At 42.9% G+C, this 20647-nt stretch overlaps 1 protein-coding gene and 1 long non-coding RNA gene across 9 annotated transcripts; one reads left to right on the forward strand and one right to left on the reverse strand.

Moving 5' to 3' along the window:
* Positions 1–88: 88 nt before the first annotated feature.
* map7b (microtubule-associated protein 7b) lies at positions 89–16257 on the reverse strand. Of its 8 annotated transcripts, none has more exons than XM_058056693.1 (20): positions 13204–13539; positions 9465–9617; positions 9287–9364; positions 8597–8760; positions 8242–8359; positions 7869–7970; positions 7499–7609; positions 6817–6912; positions 5317–5436; positions 4507–4673; positions 3958–4103; positions 3642–3868; positions 3427–3577; positions 3191–3359; positions 3026–3130; positions 2905–2955; positions 2419–2452; positions 2204–2321; positions 1958–2139; positions 89–1149 (listed from the first exon to the last, which is right to left on the reverse strand). In XM_058056693.1, the coding sequence occupies exons 1-20, from the start codon at positions 13355–13357 to the stop codon at positions 1139–1141; spliced, it is 2457 nt and encodes an 818-aa protein (XP_057912676.1). In that variant the 5' UTR covers positions 13358–13539; the 3' UTR covers positions 89–1138. The 8 variants fall into 8 exon arrangements, with proteins under 8 accessions (XP_057912676.1, XP_057912677.1, XP_057912681.1 ...); XM_058056694.1 differs by having other exon boundaries at positions 92–1149; positions 4507–4649; positions 13204–13529; XM_058056698.1 differs by lacking the exon at positions 13204–13539 and adding an exon at positions 16172–16257 and having other exon boundaries at positions 103–1149.
* Positions 16258–17825: 1568 nt separating this feature from the next.
* On the forward strand, positions 17826–20129 carry LOC131107089 (uncharacterized). Its single transcript, XR_009120205.1, has 3 exons — positions 17826–17962; positions 18054–18181; positions 20021–20129. It is a non-coding gene; the product is annotated as an uncharacterized LOC131107089 (long non-coding RNA).
* Positions 20130–20647: the final 518 nt, after the last annotated feature.

Consider the following 20647-nt stretch of genomic DNA (forward strand, 5'->3'; position numbering starts at 1 on the left):
TGCAGTTGAGTACATTAACAGCTCAGGCCACTATATGAGGAAGTCAGGCTTATAGAATATAATAAGTCTTTTGCTAGAAGCTATATAGTAGTTCTTTGCAAACAATGAGTAGTCGTCATCAGCGGAAAAAGGTAATGTCAAAGATTTATTTTATCACCAAATACACTTAAACTGTGGTCGTTCTTATAGTAAAATATATTGACTTTTATACATTATTTATAGAGTAGCTGTGGTATAATGTTGTTTACTGGAATTTGTGAGCTCCGTTGTCTTACCAAACAGCATGTTGGCAGTACTGCAGTACTGGATTGGACAATCTCGGCAACAGAACATCACATTTAGCAGCATTTGTTCCAAAATAATCACCAGTCGGGGTTACTACAGAATGACGCATTACTGTAATAAGAGCGGACTGGTTTATATGGTGGTGGCGTGCAGCTCTGACTGGGTTCAAAGTTGAGCTGAACCATTGAAAGGAAACTAAACTCCAAGCAGATGTTTTGCTTTGCTACCTGAACAGAATATCAGGGTTCAGATTTTGAGTAGATTCATTAAATAAACTAAAAAAGAAAATCAGTAGTACTCACCCTGAAGCTCAGTTTTCTGAGCTCAGGCTTTCATTCATCTTTAACTTAAAACTGCGGAGGTCCAACTGTGGATAATCTCTACTTTTCAACGCTGTAAGGTGCAGCATAAGTATGTTACATGAGACACCTTTCCAGCGTGGGAAGTCACTGACTTGTTCTCCACCTTTCTGTAACAAAAATAACACAAGTAACAGTCCTAATCGTCCTGTTGCCGAGCAGACTGTCAAAGGAAGGAAAACACCTTGAGTTTTCATATGTACTTTACAGCTCATCTGACAGTTATTTCAAAACTGGGGAGAAAAAAAAAAGATCCTGCCTCAATCATCATGTGAGGGGAAACCATTCTCTCCTGAGATGTTTCATTGGGGCAAACTTTGCAGTTGCCATCTTTGGGAGGAAAAAAATGGAAGCTTGTTGTTGTGTCGGGTCTCTGCGAGGGGTCATCAAAGTCGGAGAAAGACCGCCTTTCTTTGATTCCACTTAATTCTCCGCGATCAAACAGTTTTTCTTCCTGGTTCTCTGTGGCTGGATAACGTCGTCCGATGTTGCCATCAGGCCACGTCTGAGGATGGAGGAAATGAAGACAATCAAGACTACCAATGCACGAGAGTCACTCCAGAGTCAAAGGGAGCAGATATTTTGTTCATTAAGATTTAAATAGTAACATTTTATATGTATTTTTTATTATTCTATTTTTTATTGTACACAATACACATCATTGGGTGATAAAATAAGACAAAAAAAATCTTGGGAGCCAAAAGAACCTGCTGTCTAAAAAGAGCTGGAATTTACATCACTATTCAATATTATAATAATGAATATTTTCATACTTAGAGCATAGAAAAACCTTTCTAAATATGTTTTAACCATTAGAGCCCTATAGGCACGGAATAACAACCCTATACTCACCTTTACACTTATTCTTTGTTTGCAACACATTGCTCAATTGTAATGCACAGGCGAGGGGATCATTGGAGGGACACAAGATGGCTGCTGTTTTAAGCATGTGACTAAGCTAACTAATTAGCCTCCAGTTTATTAATTTAGAAACGGTTTCAAACAGTGTGGGGAGGATAAGTAAGACACTATGTCGTGTCGGACATGCCATGGCTGACTACATGCTAATATAACGTCATGTCTCATCAATATAACATTACTGATGCCAATTGGCCAGAATACAACATATAACTTGCCTTGTCTGTACACTGAGGAACAAAAAAGGGCCTTCCCTCTTTTCTTCCCGTGATCCAAAATGTCATGGTAAGGTGAATATCGGAGATTAAGGAGTTTTGTAGATTTTTTTAGATTAAGAGAAACTGTCCGCAAAAACTATCAAATGTAAAAAAACAAACAAACAATGAAAACCTAACCTGCTCCCTGCTGGACCGAAATATCGTCCATGCCACTCAGAGGCTTTGGGAGTCCGTTTTCCCTGAAGGTGATGACCTCTCCCTGCTGCTGTTGCTGATCCTCCTCCTCCTCGCCTTTATTAGGAGGAGTCAATCTGGAATGCGGAGGCAGTTCCATCACCTCGTCAAGCTCACCGTTCTCCCTGAGACATGATGAGCATCTTTTAGCAATGGACAAAGACAGAGTTACTGTGTATGTGTGCGTACCTTTGCATAGGTGTGGAGGTGCTGGCGTTCATGATGGGGTCTGGTGGGCTTCTGTTGCCGTTACTATGCGGGGTGGGAGACGGTGCTCCTTCAGATGGGACAGGAGAGGCGGCACCCGCTGATGGTGAGAGGAGAAAGAAAATGATGAATAATGCTAATGCAGGTTGTGTCAGCATGGGTTGTAAGAATAAGATTCAGAGATTGTGTTGTGTTACCTGTGCTGTCCCCGTTCTTGCTGGGCGTGATTTTCTAGAGACAAAAAAAGAAAACTCAGCATCCAACAATATATTTCATCATTGGTACCTTTGCCAAAGAAGTTTTGATGTTGGTTGGTCTGACCTTTTAACATAACTACATAACGTAAATGTTCTAATTATAGCCAAGATATTTATTCACCTAAACCACAAAAAGGACTGGCTGTTAATTGCTAGCAGACAATAATTAAAAGAGAGTCCACATGTGAAAAGTCATCCTACAGTATTTAACAACTTAGGCTGTCAAAGTTAACAAGAATTTATTAATGAGAACTCCCTTTAAGTTACATTACTTAAAAAAAACATACAATGAAAAATATATGACAATACATCAATCTATATACAATCTACTAATATAATGACTAATCCCTGTTAAGAGTCCATTTGCACTGGGGCCAAACAGGCGAGTCAGATTTTGAGAAGGGCTCACTGCAGCGTGACATTTACCTTCTCTGTCGTGTCGGACCGTCTCGTCCTCTTCATGATCTCCTCCAGACGCTGAAAAGAGCGTCTTTTAGGGATGCATGTCAATCAGAATTATGTGCTAAAGATGCACAAGATGAGTCACCTTCTTTCTTTCCAGCCGCTCAGCCTCTTCCTTCTGAAAGTGTTTCTCCCTCTCCTGCCTCAGCCTCTCGGCCTCCTCTTTCTGTCGAGACTCCTCCTCCTCTCTCTGAGATAAGAGGTACAATTTTAAAACGGTGAAGTTATGCGACTATGTGGTTTATCCTACCTGTTTCTGGGCTCTATCTGCCTCTTCTCTCTCTTTCTGCTGCCTCTCCTCCTCCATCTTTCTGTCCTCCTCTTCCTTCAGTCTCCTCTCCTCTGCCTGCCGCTGGGCCTCCTCTTCCCTTCTCGCTCGCTCCTCAGCCTTACGACGAGCCATCTCCTCCTTCGCTAACCTAAAAAAAAGACACTTTCCAGTCAAGTTCCCTTCAGGATTCTAACTATCACAAAGTGGCAGCATACCTGGCTTGCTCCTCTTGCTGCCTCCGCTCCTCTTCCTCCTTTTCTCTTTGCTCACGGGCCAGCCGCCGGTTCTCGGCCATGATGCGACTTGCCTCCTCTGGATCTGTGGTCCCGGCAGAGGTTTTCTGGGTGGGCGGACTGCTTATGCTCTCTAGAATGAATGATAAATGACAGTGCCATCATCTCGTGTGTAACTGAGACCACAAAGAACTCACCGCTGGTTGATGTCGACATCTGCTCTGTGCTGCTTTTCTTGAGCTCCAGCTGCTGAGGAGGACTGAGGACCTGCTCGTCCTCCGTTTCCTGGGTTTTGGTGGCCGTAGATGGGTGCTGAGCGTCAGGCATCATCACCCTGACGGGGCGGAAATTTCCAGGGTCCTCTGCCCCTGGAGACTTAAGCATCTTGGGGGTCGGAGGGCGTCCTGTGGGCTTCAGAGGTGGCCTAGTAGCAGGAAAAACGCCTTTATTTTGAAACAACATTCATACAAAATAAAACCTGCCAGCAACAATCCAAGTGCGTGTTTCTTCTACCTGCCAGGAGAGGGCGCTGTTACTTTGACGTTTCTTTTGGACGGAGAAGAGGTGCGCATTTTCAGAGGTAAGGTGAGGGCAGGTCCAAGAGGCACAGACAAGTTGCTCCATGACTTCCTGACTGAGTCGCGACTCTTCTGTGGCGACTGTATGAGACATTTTAACATTCAAATACCAATTGTTCATCGCGACTCAAAGGACTTTAGTGACAGAGAACCATAGTGTGTTCCCTACAGAACCCTACAGACAAATTGGAGAAAAATCTTTCATCTCTAGACTCATTAGCATTAAAGCTAAAGATACACACAACAGTGTGTTCCCACTAGTGGAAGGGGTGTCCAAACTGCTCCCCACAGCTTGCTTTAAAAAAAAAAAAAATTAAATAGGCCCCCGTACAAATAAAATTAAACCCAGAGATGGCTGAAATGTGGATACTAACAAAAGGCAAGCTGACTACACACTACTTTGGGATACTTCTTTAAAATAGTTGAAGGCTGATTATTGCATATGCACCAGAGAGGATACCAATGTGGTGTATGACCAAGTGACCTGTGTTGTCCCTGTGGTCCTCCTGCGGGCAGGCGTGGATGAGCTTGTCTCTCTGCTGAGGCTCCTCTCGTGGCTGCGGCTGTGAGAGAGGGGGCGGGCCTGCAGGGCCTTGAAGGACATGGAGCCCATGGGATGGCAGGACACTGAGCGAGGACACACAGGCATGGCTAAGGTGATGTACGAGGTGGGGGGGGGACGGGTGTATGGAGATGGGATAGCAGGGCGCATGCAGGAATAAGCGAGTGAGGGATTGAGGAGAGAGGGGTGAGAAGGTTCAGTTCATGCTTTTAGTCAGAGCTGAAGCAAAGCAGAGCAGAGGAAAATAAATGCTATATTCTGTAACAAAACGAGAAGAGTAGCAAAGTGGAAAATTTGGACATACAGTAAATACGCAACAAGTGAAGACAAACACTTAGCAACAGACATGAAAAAGACAAAGTACACCGAATAAAAGCATACATTTGCAATCACAGTATGTAAAAGTTACACTAATAAGTGACAATACTAAGTTACCATATTATGGGAGGGAATGCGAGACATTGACTGGGAAACAAGGCAATGTAGCAGCTAGGAATTACATCCTGAACAGCTTACATGTTACGGTGTGCGTGTGTGTGTGTGTTGGTATGAGTGTGTGTGAGGGCTTTGAGTGCCTGATACAGACTGGTGAAGGAAGTTTCAGACAGTGTTAATGCTTTAAGTCGCACCAAATCTGATTAACATGGGAAACAGTGATGCTCAAGAGAACAAAATATATAAAATATAAGCAATACACTAATATGCGAGGGAGGGGCGAGGCTTTCAGTGTACCTGTTTGCTCTCCAGTGAGACTCATGGCACTGCGGCTACGAGCCAGGTAGGAGTGTGTGGGCTGCTGCAGACGGTTCACCACGTTGCTCTCCCATGGCGTCAGGGGAAGGCGGCGAGGGCCTGATTGCACACACACACACACACACACACACACAGGGAGCATTGGTGTTTTGATAAGAACCACATTAGCTTAGCGGTCAGTCAAAGCAGATTATCAAACGATGTCAAGCAGCTACTGCCCATCCATCGCAGCCCGAGCTAAGCCATCATGCCGGTGCTGTTGTGTGACACCTTCACCTGCATGCACCACATTTAACTCTTAAAGTGAACAGCCCGCAGGGAGAGAAGTGCATAAAAACACCAGAGAACTCAAAATGCATGAAATCAATCAAGTGTGGGAGGCTTATATGCAGTAAAGCCCAAATTACGAGGCTGTGCATTTCATGGAGTCATACACAATGTGTAGCTTATTACCCAATTATCTGATGAGCCGCATGCATAGGACAAGGCAAAGATCAGCTTGCTTTTGTAATGAAGGTTTAAGGGTGGCAGTAAAGACAGTAATGGGCTGGAAACTGCACAGATTTACTCTGATACTAAAATGTGTGGCTGGGTAAAAAACACGACAACATTGAGTGTTTCCACAAAAACAAAAAGATTATCCTACAGGGGATTAGAGAAAGGGGTCAGGCACAATGTGGCGGTGGTGGAACGTTCCATTTGATGCATACTGTACATACAATGTCTTTTGGGAGGTGTGCACACTATTTGCAGACAATGGTGTGTATGCTTACCCTTTTAGTGTATGTGATGTGATGTGGCAAGGTCATTGTCAAAATGGCATAATTAGCCACGATGCATCTGCATGTTATTGTAAATGACCCTATTGTAAAAAGGATTAACCGTGTGGGAGACAAAGATCCATTTTTTTATGTCACAAACAAGACTACCTCCCAACCAGCCCACAGCAGCACTTGTTTGTCGTTGAGAAAAGTGATGAGAGATGTTGACATTACTTTTAAGAAAAGTTCAATGAAAACAAAAGAAATATATTGCAATCCAGTAATTTAATTTCTACTACGTTACTCTATGTCGTTCTAGATGCACCAAGATGCTGAAACGAATGCACAGACTGAAAGCTCTTCCTCCCTGTTTGGAAGCAGGAGACGAGAAAAACAGGACATGCACATGTCAAAATTATCAAGTTCACTTTCATTTATTGTATGATAAATTAACTATCTATTATCAATTCAATCCAACGTATTTATGTAGCACCAAATCACAACACGGCACCAACTGAAACTCCACATAAGCGAGCCCTTAGCGACTGAGGCAAGAAAAAACTCCCTCCAGGGAAGAAACCTTGAACACAACCTTTAATGTGTTCAAATAATATCATTTTAGCAACAAGATTGTCGTCAATGTAATTTACATGTGTGCAGTTTCCAGCCCGTGATCTGTTACGTAGCATTTGTTTGTAGTTACTGCCCATGAAAACACCTGTGTTTTTGTGGAGGGTGACGGTCCCCTGGTATAGGCGGGATTTGGACCGAGCTTTGTTAATGGCAGGTGAGGAGGTTGTTCTCATCTGTAGCCCTGCGTCAGCAACATATGGACATTAAATTCAAGTCATACACAACTAATGATGGTGTCTGATGGACAAACACAGTCAAGGTGTTGCTGTGGAAAACATTGTTCTCCTCAAAACAAAGAAGATGATCAGCAGACCTAGGGTAGGAAGTACACACAGGTGAATACTGTGGCTTAGGCTGCGTTCACATTAGTGCACACTAAGTGGCCAATGCAGAATATGACATTCACAATTAGAATGCTTATTCTGCCTCTCATTTAGCCATTTTTATGCTTGAAAATCCTTACGTTAGGCCAAGAATAAGTAGAATTTGCTTAAATATGCATATTTTTAGGTTGTATCCCAAACCAAAACAGCAATCATTTGTTAATTAATTTTTGAAAAACCGAGATACAGTAAGGGTCCAATGTCTGAACTACAATGTAGTGGTAGAAAAGTGTAGTCCGGAATTTACGGTTCACTTGCAAGCGATACTCTCAAATGATCACGTTCCCACTAGTAGAGCCAAAGCGCCGGTGTTCCTTTTCACCAAACCAAACATGACAACATGTGAATGCACCCTAAAAATCCAGTTTTTGCCGTTTGGTTTACCTCGGTCGGGTGAGTGGAGGAGTGTGGCTGAGGATGAGGACAGGCGTTTGGTAATGACGGGGTCGTGATGCTTGGATAAATTCACGGTGGACACCGAGCGTCTGTCAGCATCTAAAAGTAGACAAAGCATATAGATAAATGATAAATGATGTATAAAAGGCTTCTTAGCTATTCTATTAGTTAGGATTGTCGCTAAAGGAGGGAAATGTGAAATTAGTGCTACAATCAGATTAAAAAATAAAGAGTCTTGGGATATACGTTCACAGTGGATGCAACTATTCACACTGGTCTACATGTGCGCTAAAGAGGCACATATGCTGCTAACGCTGCAGTGCTGGCCCGCTAGCTGACACGATGCTATGATATTCACATTGTGACATCATTCGGTATCTGCGAGAGAGACTGAAAGCACCGTGCACGTGCTCCAGTCCGGCAAGGTCGAGCGGATAGAGGAAAGCAGACTCTGCAAAACCTGGACCAAGAGGGGATGAGGAGAATAGAAAGAAAGAGAGGCAGATTGAGAGTCAGGCTGGGAGATGAAAGAGCGGGCGGATATGTCAACTTCAAACATAAACATGGCAGAACAATGCAACCTAAACATTCTGACCACCGGAAAAAGTGGCTGAAAAGTCAAGAGAAATGTCAAAGCTCTCAGTGGGACCCCAAAGTCAACACTGTGTGTAAACATTCTCTGTTGGAAGAGAGCTAAAGTTTTGTGAATGTGGGGTGTTGGACAGTAATACCGGTGGGAGTGCCAGGGCTGTTGGGGGGCAGGGTTCCACCCCAGGACCAGCGGTTGGTCTTCGGCCTGGTCACCTGACTCCTCTCCATAGTGCGCCGCATCACCGCTTCATGACGAACCTTCAAAAGGAAACAATAACAGGGAAAGAGTGCTTTTAATAACAATGCTATTTTGTACATTCTATTTGTACTATTGATCCACTTATTTTAAAAGGCAGTGATTCCGGAAGTTAACCAATTTCACTTAATTGGGAAGAATTTACAGCATAAAGTGAGCTGCCTCTATTTAAGGAACTGCTGTGTCATGAGTGAAGAGGAAGACAATGACTCTGATGTTTTGGTAAAAGTCATCATCACCTTGTCATCCTCCTGCTTCTGTCGACGCTTCTCCTCCACGGCCGCCCGCCTCTGCTCCTCCTTTAGCCGCTGCTCCTCCAGCTTCCTCCTCCTTTCCTCCAGGTGCTTCTCGTAGTGCTGCCTGGCCCGCTCCTCACGTGCCTGCCACTCAGCCTCCTTGATGGCTGGCCAATGTTGCAAGCACATACACGCAACAAAAAATCAAATCATGCAAGACTATAAAAAGGGTACATGCCACATGGACACACACACACACACACAGGCTTAAAGCAGCGGTGTCATGGGTCAGCTGCTGATCATGTGACTTGGCTTTAGCGCTCAAACACAGAGCAAATCCCTCAGCCCGCTCTCACAGCGATAGGAAAGCAATCTGACTGTCATCCAATATTTATGACAACAAATACAAAATACACATAACTACAATGTAAACACAAACACGCCGCCCATTTGTCAAATGGTATGTGTTGCGTATACCAAGTCCCTAAAAAACACTACTCTTCTTAACACCCGGCATGTTATGTAATGTGGGCGCTATGGCAACAGGGTTCCTGGCTTTTAGCTGGACTTTACATAATGAACAGTTCACTTCAAACACCAACCAGGTTTATCCAAGGCCTGCTGTGGCCAAGACAAACTTTTAAAGCAGCCACATATTCACACATGAACAACACACACACCAAGAATACACACCATTCTGCTTCTCACGTTCCTCTCGGCGCTCACGGGCCAGCCTCAGCCTCTCATCGGTTTTGTTGAAGAGCAAAGAGTCTGCAGCACAAACACAAGAGTTTCATTAATAAAGCTGCAAATATTTGATAGATTTTAAATATTTCAAATATTACAAATATTGTGTATTTGTGCATCTTGCCTGTTTTAATTGCAGTGTTTTGGTTGTTGGGGCTGGTGCTGGTGACCGTGCGAGTGGGCGTGGGCGTGGAGGTCAGGGTGGGTGAGTAGATCTGTCCAGAAGCAGACGAGCCGGGCCGAGATGCTCTGCCATCGTCCGATTGATAGTAGGACGCTGCAACGACACATGGATGTGAAACAATGTGTGAACTTGTCAGTGTGACCCAGACATGTGATGTCTGTCCAACCTATGAAGATGCTGTTGAGCATTTAGGACTATGACCAGTGTGCTTAGCTATTGATTAATAGCTTGGCATGGCTAAGGAGTCGGTGAATCAGCACTCACAAGTCAGTTTCTCAGACATGGATGTGAAGCACATGCCCTGCCGTGCAGAGATTGGCGGTAGAAAGTGTAGATATAGCCTCCAAATAAGCTGCAAAATAAAAGCCATGGTATGTGTGGCAAAGCGTGAGAGAGGAAGGCCTCTGAAGTAACTAATCTGACCCAGAAAGTTAAATTCAATCCTCACTATTCAGCCTGTACCACTCTTTTCCACACAGCTTCTTCATAACGCTTGAAAAAAAAAAAGTTGATAACATAATCAAATAATAGCGTCTGATATCCCCACCCTAACACACGCCAATGTTTTATTCCCCCAAGGATCTTGTGGACAATTTGCTAAAGGTATTAACATGGAGGTGTCTGTGTAACATCTACTAAGGGGAGTACGAACACGTCAACACTGCCTCGGGTGCTTGCTCAGCACTGGAACCGGTTTCATGTCGGCACATGGTAAAACAGGAAAGGCTGGGCTGGGCCAAGTTATAATGATATCTAGTCATCCTATTCCTTCATCTAAAATCGTTTTCTTCAAACAAAAGATGAGCTCATTGAGGCGGGACTGCTACTGTATGGACTGCAAGGAGTAGATAAACCAGACACTCGAGAGGTGAGGTGAATGATATTCAGCTCTGTTTTGACACACAAAAGGGTGAACTTGAGAACAAAACATGCACCTCTACCGTGTTGCCTGTGCTATTCTTTTTCTGACACATATGGAACGGATGCCGGCCAGTGCAGCTGTGCAAGTGCATGGCTTTAAGAGCTGCGCTGAATGCCGGCTGGGTCCACAGTCGGGGCTTTTGGACCAACGATCAGGGCGCTCGTCTCCCTGTGTTCGAGCCCAGCAGGTGCGTTACTCATACACCACATGGCGCCGCTGTTATTAAACTCTAAGTCAGACTGCCTTGAAATTTCTCATATGGCTCAATGTGCTCCACAAAAAGTGTGCACATCTGGACAGCACATCTTCAGTTGTTCCACAAGCACATGTTTGTAAAATTTGCAGAAGATTGGTTTGAAAAACTTGACTGACATCAAGCGAAGCATCTTTTCCAGGGAGCACTGGCCTGAGCAACTAATTGTCCGTAAGCCACAGATCATTCGTCCAATGACAAAAAAAAATCGAGCAGCTCTGTATTACTTGTATGCTAGCATGTCTTACAAAGCATTTTGGCCACAATCCATACGGGGCGCCACTATTGTCATTTAGAAAATGTACAGTCTGATAAAATTAGGACAATCCATGGGGAGATTATGCCGAGTGGCCTAATTACAGTACATCATAATCATTATGACAAAAACGGTGTCTTCAAATTTGACAGCTGTGTCCATGCTGCTCTAAATGACAGAAACATAGAAAAAGCACACAATGGCTATAAAAATGAGGAAAATACAAGATGAAATATTACTAATGGCTCCATCATTTTAAGGACATCCTAGCTTGCCCACTGTGTGGTAGAAATGATGCAATTAATCTGCAAAGGTATACTGCAAAAAAACATGTTGGGAGACCTGCACTTTACCTGGAGTGTGCATCATAATTCCAGCGGTATGATTCTGGGAATAGCGAAGCTCTTGGCAAGCTCCCCACTCCTATTAGTCAGACTGACTGGTCGATATCAACATTCCTGCATCCTGCTAACATCCTACATAATTGAAGAGAAGCTCGTATCCAAAGTCCATGGCGCTGCAAGGACAATCATGCAAAAAAGGGAAAATTCCAAGCAAGTGGGAAAGGCTGTGGTCAGCATCACACTCCATGGGTCGACTTAAGCATAACCCCATTCTTCGTCCATTGGTGTATATTGTATGTATTTGTGTTTGTGTACAAGACACGGAGAGTGAGACGGGGGGGGGGGGGCGGACAATTTAATCTGCCCGTTCCCCCAACCCGTGGGTGCGTCCCAACCCCCTCCCTCATCTCGCTACATTCACTGGCAGTCAGATTAAATGGTAAGAGAGAGCGATTAATGCTGTGCTGTCAAGGCCGGCGGGTAGCAAGCAAGCACACTGCTGTCTTCCCTGTGGCCTGACAGGATTAGCCCAAGCTAATGCTAATGCTAAAAGCTGTCATCTCCAGCCTACATTGAAGTAGCGGCGGCAACTCTTCCTGTTCCAGGCCCAAGAAGGGAGGGTTGCTACACAGTAGATGCAAGGCTCATAAATACACCATACTCCACAAGATCGTTTCTTAGTTTTTCCCCATGACCAATCTGATTATTTGATACATACAGTACATGAGTCACTGTTAAAACACTGTTTCTATGCAAACAGACGCCGTGTGCGCTCTGCAGGTACAACCTAAGATCATCATCCTAATATTTCCCAGACACAAATACAGTATCAAAGAAGGGATACACTTTTTAAAGTACCGGTAAGTATAAGTGTGTAACAAATCGCTTTGTGAGCACCGCTCCTCCCCTTGTTGCTTGCAGCCTCTTTGTCGACCCTCCTCTATTATTTATGGTATAAGTGAGTTGCACACAAACGCTTCCTCCCATGTGGATACAGCAAAGCCAGAGGAGTCGTGTCTTAGAATAAAAGACATGCACTTCACTGAAACCCTTGTGTTACACTTCCTTCTGAAGCCACATATACACACGGACGTATGCACTTCCACTGGTATGCAATTTTGTGGCTCTCCTTGTGATTTGTGTTAATAACTAATCACAATGCCCAAAGTGATTTGCACATTCTCTAACTGCAACTTGGAGAAATGCATACCATGTGGGAATAATGTGCCTTGTGCATACTATTGACATAAACACTATTTGACAAAGAGCATGGTCTTTTCATGCCGTGGCGCACCATTTTCAAGAGCGCAATTTATGCATCAACAGAAAGCCAACAGTGCTCAACATAGTCTTCATGGTTTTAGTCATAAAAAAAAATAAACAACACGTATTGACGTTGAAAATTTCCCTTTTTGATAGCGTAAGACTCGCTAAATCACCACCACATGCTAGCAACTACATGTAGGACCCACAACAATAACATCAATCACTTGGTAGTGAAACTGTTTGGTTTTATAGAATGAAGGTGAGTCAGTCATTACACCTGTCAGGCTAACAGTCCATGTGTAATACTACAACCATATTCCATAACCTCTCCACTCCTTGTTATAAGTTAACGTTATTTACAGGTAATCCAATGAAGCGCCTCGTGTGTCCTCTCTGATTACTGTCAAGCCGTGTGAATCGGGCTGCGCCTTCCCTCTCATCTGCTGCCCTTATGTTGACCCGTTCAATCTCGCCATGTCAGCATGCAGTCCAGTCAACTCCTCCTGTACACAAAGTGTGCGATATCTGTCGGCCCGTCAGCTACCTGCCACCCGGAGAAGATTTGCATCCGAAAAGAAACAACAAACCGACATCTTGAGAGTATCCAAAGACCTCACTGAGAACATCTGCCTTCATACCTTTGGTCTTCCTCCTGATACCATGTCTCCGTCTCTGTCCCTCCTCTTCCTCAGAGATGGTGAACAGCGCCGGGATGGCCGAGCGGCTGCCTCTCTTCCCCAGTCTCTGGGAGCCCTCTCCTCTTCCTGGCCCTCTCCTTTTACTTACTGGCATTGCAGCCCTCCAGCTCCTGGCTAGCTAAACAGAGCCATCCTACCCTACGGCGACCAAATGCGTCCTCTTCAATGTAAACATGAATGCAAGGCAGCTGGTGCTAGCAGCAGTCCCCTTGTTGCAGGCTGCATATTGCTGCACTTTGGCTGAGGCGACAGGAAGTGCAAGACACTCCAAGTGAAGATGATGAATAAACACGTACAGAGGACAAAGTACAGTGTGCGACGAGAGAAAAAATGCTCGCTGTGCAACGTCCATACCCAGCGTGGAAAGGAGTGGGAGAGAGATAGATAGAGGGAAGAGTGGGTCAGTCTGGCTTAGAAAGAATGATTTAATCCACAAGACAAGCTGGGTTTAAAGCTAAAGAAACTTATTTTCTTAATTTTCTGACTCCTGCGGGGATGCTGGTGCTCTACGAAGGGCAGCCGTGACACAGGAAAAAAAGGCAGCCAACGGAACTACAAATTATTTTGCATGAATGCAGAGGTGAAATGCATGTAGACCAGTGGTTCTCAAATAACACTGATATTTGAATATCAGCATATTATGAAGATTGTAATCAGGTGTTCTGTGCCATAAAATGTCTCAATATATTCAATTTATTCATATTGAATCCTATTTTGTGGGAATTCAGTTGTCGTGGTCAGGTCCGGAACCAATTAACCGTGATAAACGAGGGATTTCTGTAATGATATGGTAATGCTAATAATATTTATTTGAACATGCAAAACAAGGTTCCATTGAAATAAATCACATGTTTACAGTTGTTGGAAAAGCAGTAGGAAGAAGCAGAGCGTATCTTTGATTTTCTGGATTATTACTTTCACTTGACGTCTTTTATGAAATGTGACGGTTATCAGATACAACTGGCAAGGTTGCATACATTTTTTGGGTCCCTGATTTGGTGTCAGTGTTTGACAAAATTGAAAACCCTAGGGGAGACACTGCTTTTACTGAGAATATTAAAAATAATAACAGCCCAAAACAGGGAGGACACATTTTAAAAATGACAATATTTATATATGAGCAGGGTTGCTGCAGTAGTTGAACCTGTGTTGAATTTGCATGATATTCCATTTCACGACGCCGCATGTGCAAATCCAACTTCAACTGGGAAGAAGTGTGCTTTGAATATTGTCTCAATTGTAATAGGTCAGGTATAAAAGAGGAGAGCCTGGACGATAGGGTCATAAAGTTGACTGTATCATTCGTGGCTTGCCCACTAAGACGAGCAAACATGAGGACTGTTTGTATTGGCGTGTGCATGTACAATACTACTACACTCTAAGCTCACGTCTACTCAAGAAAACAAACATTAAGATTAAACAACCAGCATGGAAGGCCCACATTTTAATGTCAACAGAACGCTGTTAAAAGACCATAAGGTGACATAATGACTATAAAGCTTGTTATTTGCACCAAGCCTGTACCTAATTATTGCTCTGCAAAGTGCCTTGACTATATTGTACCATTAAACAAATATGAACAGTCACTAAAAATCTCCCACTGTTCTTTGTTCTTGCTAGGATACAGTGGCAGTAATCCTACACGGAGACTTTAACCCGATAGGACAGGCTACACACCTTCATCACGCCTTTTGAGAGTGTGTCTGGCCAATACAACAATTTCAGATAATCCTGTAGGACAAGAAATTAGCCATTCATCAAGTCCATCGCATTATTCATTAGTAATTTACATGTCTTTATGATGTGTAAGAATACACTGTCGGATGAGCAGCATGCCTAGGGTATTGACTTACTTTGTGTTGGATGAGTCTTTCTATCGGTTTCTATTCAGAAAGTCCCCTGTCAATTGTCCTCCCATAAAGAGCATTGTTGGCGCGTTTTGGAGTTTTTTCAGAAGGATTATATGTAGAAAAGGTGCGTCGCATTACGTGTTTCTGCCTCTTTAGGGCTGTTTTTACATCTTTACAACACAGACGTGTGTTCATGTCTCAAATAAGGATTGTGGATGATGGGCTAAAGTCCACAAAACATTCAGCACATGGCAACAGGAAGTCCGACCAAGACTTAATGATAATTACAAAAATGTATGACTTTAAAGCACATGGAAAACATATAGAAAATAGTTTGAAAATTATGTAGGACACTGATCTAAACACACTGCAAAGTGTAACTTATACGAATACAGCAGTGCAAAAAGGTGTTTGTTTGGTGAGTTTGGCGACACCTCTGGTGAAAGGTGGTCGTTGCATATATTCGCATAAAGGTAGTGTACAGAACAAGTGACATTTTTTTTTTTAAATATTGGTGTTATGTTAATCGTAACGTGTTAAGGGTGTAAAGTGCAAATGGCGATAAAGTTATTACATTTTGAAGTCAAACTTCAAACTTGATAAAATAGCGCTAATGGTGAATTAGTTAGGCTATGTGGTTTTAAAATGACATTTTAAGACGGTTCTCGAAGGCTTGAACGGTTTTAAATCGAGGCTGCAATGGCGAGGCGACACCTGTCACTTCACGCCGAGCCGCTCCAAGAGCTGTCAACGGCAGGTGTGTACCAGCCACTTTAAAATATCTGTCAACTACACAGTCCAAAGTAAAAAGCGAGTACATTGTAGTCGTTTTAAATAAAAACGCACCTTTTAGTAAAAACAGGGAGCAACCTGTATCGTAGCTCGGTGCTTTTTAATCCTCCTCTCGTGACCGGCGCTGCGGACTACTCTTACTTCGGCTCGCTTTCCTTCGACGATAACAACTCAAACCCCGACCATTTTCCATATATTCAGTTTTAGTACAAACACCGGCGGTCTTTTATGGAGTTTAACAAAGTTTCTACAATGTGAGGACTCACCTTGGGACGCGGGAGGAGATGCGTCGCTGCCATCCTGGTCCGCCATTTCTCGTGACGTCACACAGGAACCGGAGAACCTGCCTGGAAGATCCCGGCTCAGCCCCCCCCCCCCCCCACCACACCCCCACTCTCAGGTAGACAACCTTACTACTTAAACAACTTTTGTCCACTTTGCAACACTTATTGTTAAGATTTTTCAGAACTTTACAACTTGTCCTTGAATTAGGTCGTATGATTAGCCATGACACCGTGGAAAGTGTATGAGCGAAACTACCTGTTGTTTACAATTGTTACAATGACACCTACTGGTAGAGAGCTGCTAATGCAGTTTATGAATGAAGGGCGTGACGTCATACACTTACTTCCTATGGGGGAGGCGTGGTAATTGCCTGCTGGGATTGGATTAGCTCTTACAGAATGATTGTATGAAGTTAATGCTTTATGTTTAGGTTGGATTTAAGCACAAAATATATAGATTTTTAAAGTTTAAAGGAAATGCTGGTTTTGGTATAAAAGGTACTCCTAATATGGTTCCTTCCCATGTTAAGTTTTAAAAACAACATACTGTAGTACCATTGTAATTTTCTTTTTATAAGTAATTTGCCTGAGATTCACATATACATACACAATATTAAGCAACATTAACAGCAACAGTCTGGTCTGTTGTGAAATGTATTGACCAACATTCACACTCATGTGTATCAAATTTACTGCTAAAACAAACAACAACTTGAAAGTGAAACCTACAATGTAAGCAACCTTGTATAATACATTATTGTGACGTGTTTAATAATACGGATAGTTCACTTCTTAAGAAGATTTTTATAGACTTTACTATACCATTTTTAACATGTACATGTACTTGTTCCCTTCATCCGCTAGAGAGAGCTCTAACCCTTTGTATAAAAGTCAATCAAAATGACTTGTCAGCACTTTAAACCAATCGTGTCCACAAAAATGAGCTAATAAATCGTTTAGTTACACAATTCCAATTTATGCCACTCAAATGGAAGAAGCTGTCGTGTATATTGACAATTTTACCATGTACCACCAATGCTACGCGTTTAATATACTGTACAGTACTATGGAGAGACCTCATTCAAGCAGAGCAACTATTTCAAGTTAAGCCAAAGATAATTGAGCAAGGCTGAATGTATGCTAATCTCCTCTCATATCAGTGTTAGACCGTGTAGGCTAAGCTTACCCCCACATGAACCCATGGAGTCAAACGGCCCCTGATTGGCTTTGGGGAAACCATGGCAACCAGCTGTTTTGACCATTCCATCCATGGAGGAGGAGGTATGAGGGATGAGCTATCTGCCCTGTAGGTATACAGCAGCAAACAAACACCTCTTGGGAGGAAGGCTTTGTGGTGTCTGGTGAGGTGAAACGGGTAGGAACTGTGATTGAAACCAGGTGGTAAGAGCCTGAGGTGAGGCTCAAGGTCGCATCTTATTTGTTATCGTGTTCAAGATAAAATATTCTCTAATTAGTTCCCAGGGGGAGTTGGATTTTGGGACTCTGTCTGTGCAGACCTAAAGCTGCATGGCTCATCAATAAATGAATATGGATGAAAACACCAACCAACAACAATGTGGACGTGTCCAATTCATCGTCGTTTAATACTCCTTTGTTTTTTGTTTTTTTTTTAAGTGAACTGAGGTGACTCAGAATAAACCCTGAAAAGGACAAGCAGTCTACTCCACAAACCTTGTCCTCGTACTACCTCGTATTGCCTTGTATTACCTCTGAGGCAGCAGACAGGACCACCTCCTCCGCAGCAAGGCCTTGGTAAAGGATGCCAAATAATATCTATTCATTGTATGCATGCTGCTCTAGTTTGTTTTCTCCTTGTGTGTTTACATATTTCACTATAAAACAGATGGCATGAAGGAGAATCTGTCGACATACCCCCCCGCCCCTTTTTCCATCAATCAATCATGCAAAGAAAGAAGGAACGAAAACACATCGCTCCTAGACAAACAAGCCAGTGGGCATATGGCGGTTTGAGTAAGTAAATAGTGCTATTAATTCTAAATCCCTGCAATTAATCCCTGTGGTGCTCATGTCCTATTGTCTACATTATGGTAACACAGCATACATGTAGGATGTTCTAGTTTTGGGCCATTTTTCCACCCTCGTCCTATATATTTAGAACCCTAATGCCATAAACAACCCAATAGTACTATTAGTGTCATCCACAGAGGAGGTAGTGGTTGTTTTTCCAGCCTATTTCCTTTTTATTACTTCTCATATTTCTGTATCACCTTAAATTTTTGATATAATACCCACACAGTACAGCCTCCCGTTTCTGTTTTTTCCCTTTTATTGGACATTTTGTCTGAAGAATGAGCCTTAAAGTGTGCGAAAACCCAGCAATAGTCGAATATCTTGATCCAAGATGTTTGTACAACACTGTATATTTGACTCATGCTGTACTAATCGGAGTAGTACTAGTAGAAATGTTCCTGTGTAAAGTAGTACATGCTTCAGATTTTCTGCATGCATAGTAACATTTATTATGGCTGGTGCGCTGAAAAATTGAATGGAGTCATTGTAGTGAAATGAAAAAGACTTAACACACACACACACACACACAGGGTTTATGTTGTATTTATAAAGTTGAGAAAGTGGCTTGTACTTGTAGAATAAAATATTTAGTTCAAGAGTGAGTAGAAGTTGAAACCTCAATGCAATCTGTTCCAGCGGCTGAGTTACCTCCAAGACATTTGTAGGCCATTTGCATGGGTGAGAATGGAAATGGCCTGGTCCCGTGTCCTAACGGTCGCCAGAGAGCAGGGATGTCCAAAGTGTGGTCTTTTAAATAAAGTATTCTAAAAATATAATGTAATAAGTTTAAAAAAAAACCTGAAAAATCTGCAGCAATTTTACAGGAATATTTCACCAAAATAATGTTGCAACAGCATGAAATTATATTAGGTGCACAAAAGATAATAATTTACCTTCAAAATGTTTATTTTGTGATTTTGTGAGAAACAAAACAATGAATAAAATAGTATTTTTTTTACAATTAGGTTGCGAAAAAGGTTACAATACGGGAAAAGCAATGGAAAAAGGAGACTAAAAAGTCTAAATATTAAGAGAATAAATTTATAATATTATTAGGAATAATAATGCCATTTTATAAGCACAGTAGAAATATTAAATATATATATTTTTTAAAATGTAACTTGTAATATTATGAAAGAAAACAACACAAAAGTTGTCATTTCAGGAAAATGATCTTGTTATACTGTAATATTATACAAATAAAGTCAGGAAGATAATTGATTAATGTTATTTATGAGGAAACATGAAATACTTGAAAAATGAAAAACAAAAATGGGGAAAAAAAAGAGTGAAATTTCTAAAAATTTCAAATCGGCCCCTAAATCCTTGCATTTTTCACAATGTGGCCCTTGTTGGTAAAGGTATGGCCACTGTTGCCGTGCAGCCTTATTATTATTATTATAAGATATTTAGGAATGTTAGCCGGCTCCCAAGTGCAAATAAAAGCAACGTTGGTATTGCGACATGCAGCTTAGATCACTGGGTGTGCCTGGGAGGTCAGCCTCTTCACATTCAGACAAAACACACCTGACGTTCTGGTTTACTTGGGATGGAGTCGCGTTTACTGCTTTGGTGTCCAAGCTGAAGCGACGTTATTACATTTGTGGCTCTATGGTTATCATCATGAGGAGACTGTGGAATGCGTCCTTAGTACACTTCCTCCATCTGGCTTGTCATGTGAATGAAGAGGCGCTATGCGTGTGTAGGAGACAAAATGAGACGTGTCTTCCACTTGAAAGGAAATGTGGAGATGCTGACGGTGATTATCTTTCTCTTCAGCAGCCAGGACAGGCTGTCTTTTTCCATCCCTGGAAGGGACGATGCATCACTGCATCCAGCAGGGGACGGGGAGACGGAAATGAGGAGAGCGGCGCAAACATAACAGGGGGAGAGAATGGAGGGAAAGGGGGGGATGGTATGATGTACGGCATCTTCACGTGACACTTCTATCACTTTCAGTTTCCATTTGAACGTAAAGCATCCCATTTTCCAACAAGGCTTTCCATTTCCCATCACTTGTGATTTCCCAGAGAATGACTTGAGGACTCTGCTGGTGGCGTGTGATGTGCTGGTGTGAAGCCAGCTGAGTGAAAGAGTGGAAAGAAGGGGTGGGGTGGGGTGGGGGGGTGGTCCTCCCATCCTTAGCTATTCCGCTCACATTCACCTTGCAGTCCCAATTATTCAAGGCAGAGTGCACGAGCCTATTCCCTGCCAGCCGGCCCCAGCTGTGAAAAGTGGGTCACAGAATTTAAAGGCGCACACTCAGCTCTTGCTTGTCGCTGTGTGTGCTGGCAGCCAGAGGCCCCCAACCCCCCTGCCAGCCTCCTCCGTGACACGCAGCATCCGTGCATGTGCATCTGCATGCTTCCTGCAGTGAAATTCCAAATCAGAAGACATTTTTCCCTG

The sequence above is a fragment of the Doryrhamphus excisus genome, chromosome 19, assembly GCF_030265055.1.
Source record: "Doryrhamphus excisus isolate RoL2022-K1 chromosome 19, RoL_Dexc_1.0, whole genome shotgun sequence".
Classification (NCBI taxonomy): Eukaryota; Metazoa; Chordata; class Actinopteri; order Syngnathiformes; family Syngnathidae; genus Doryrhamphus; species Doryrhamphus excisus.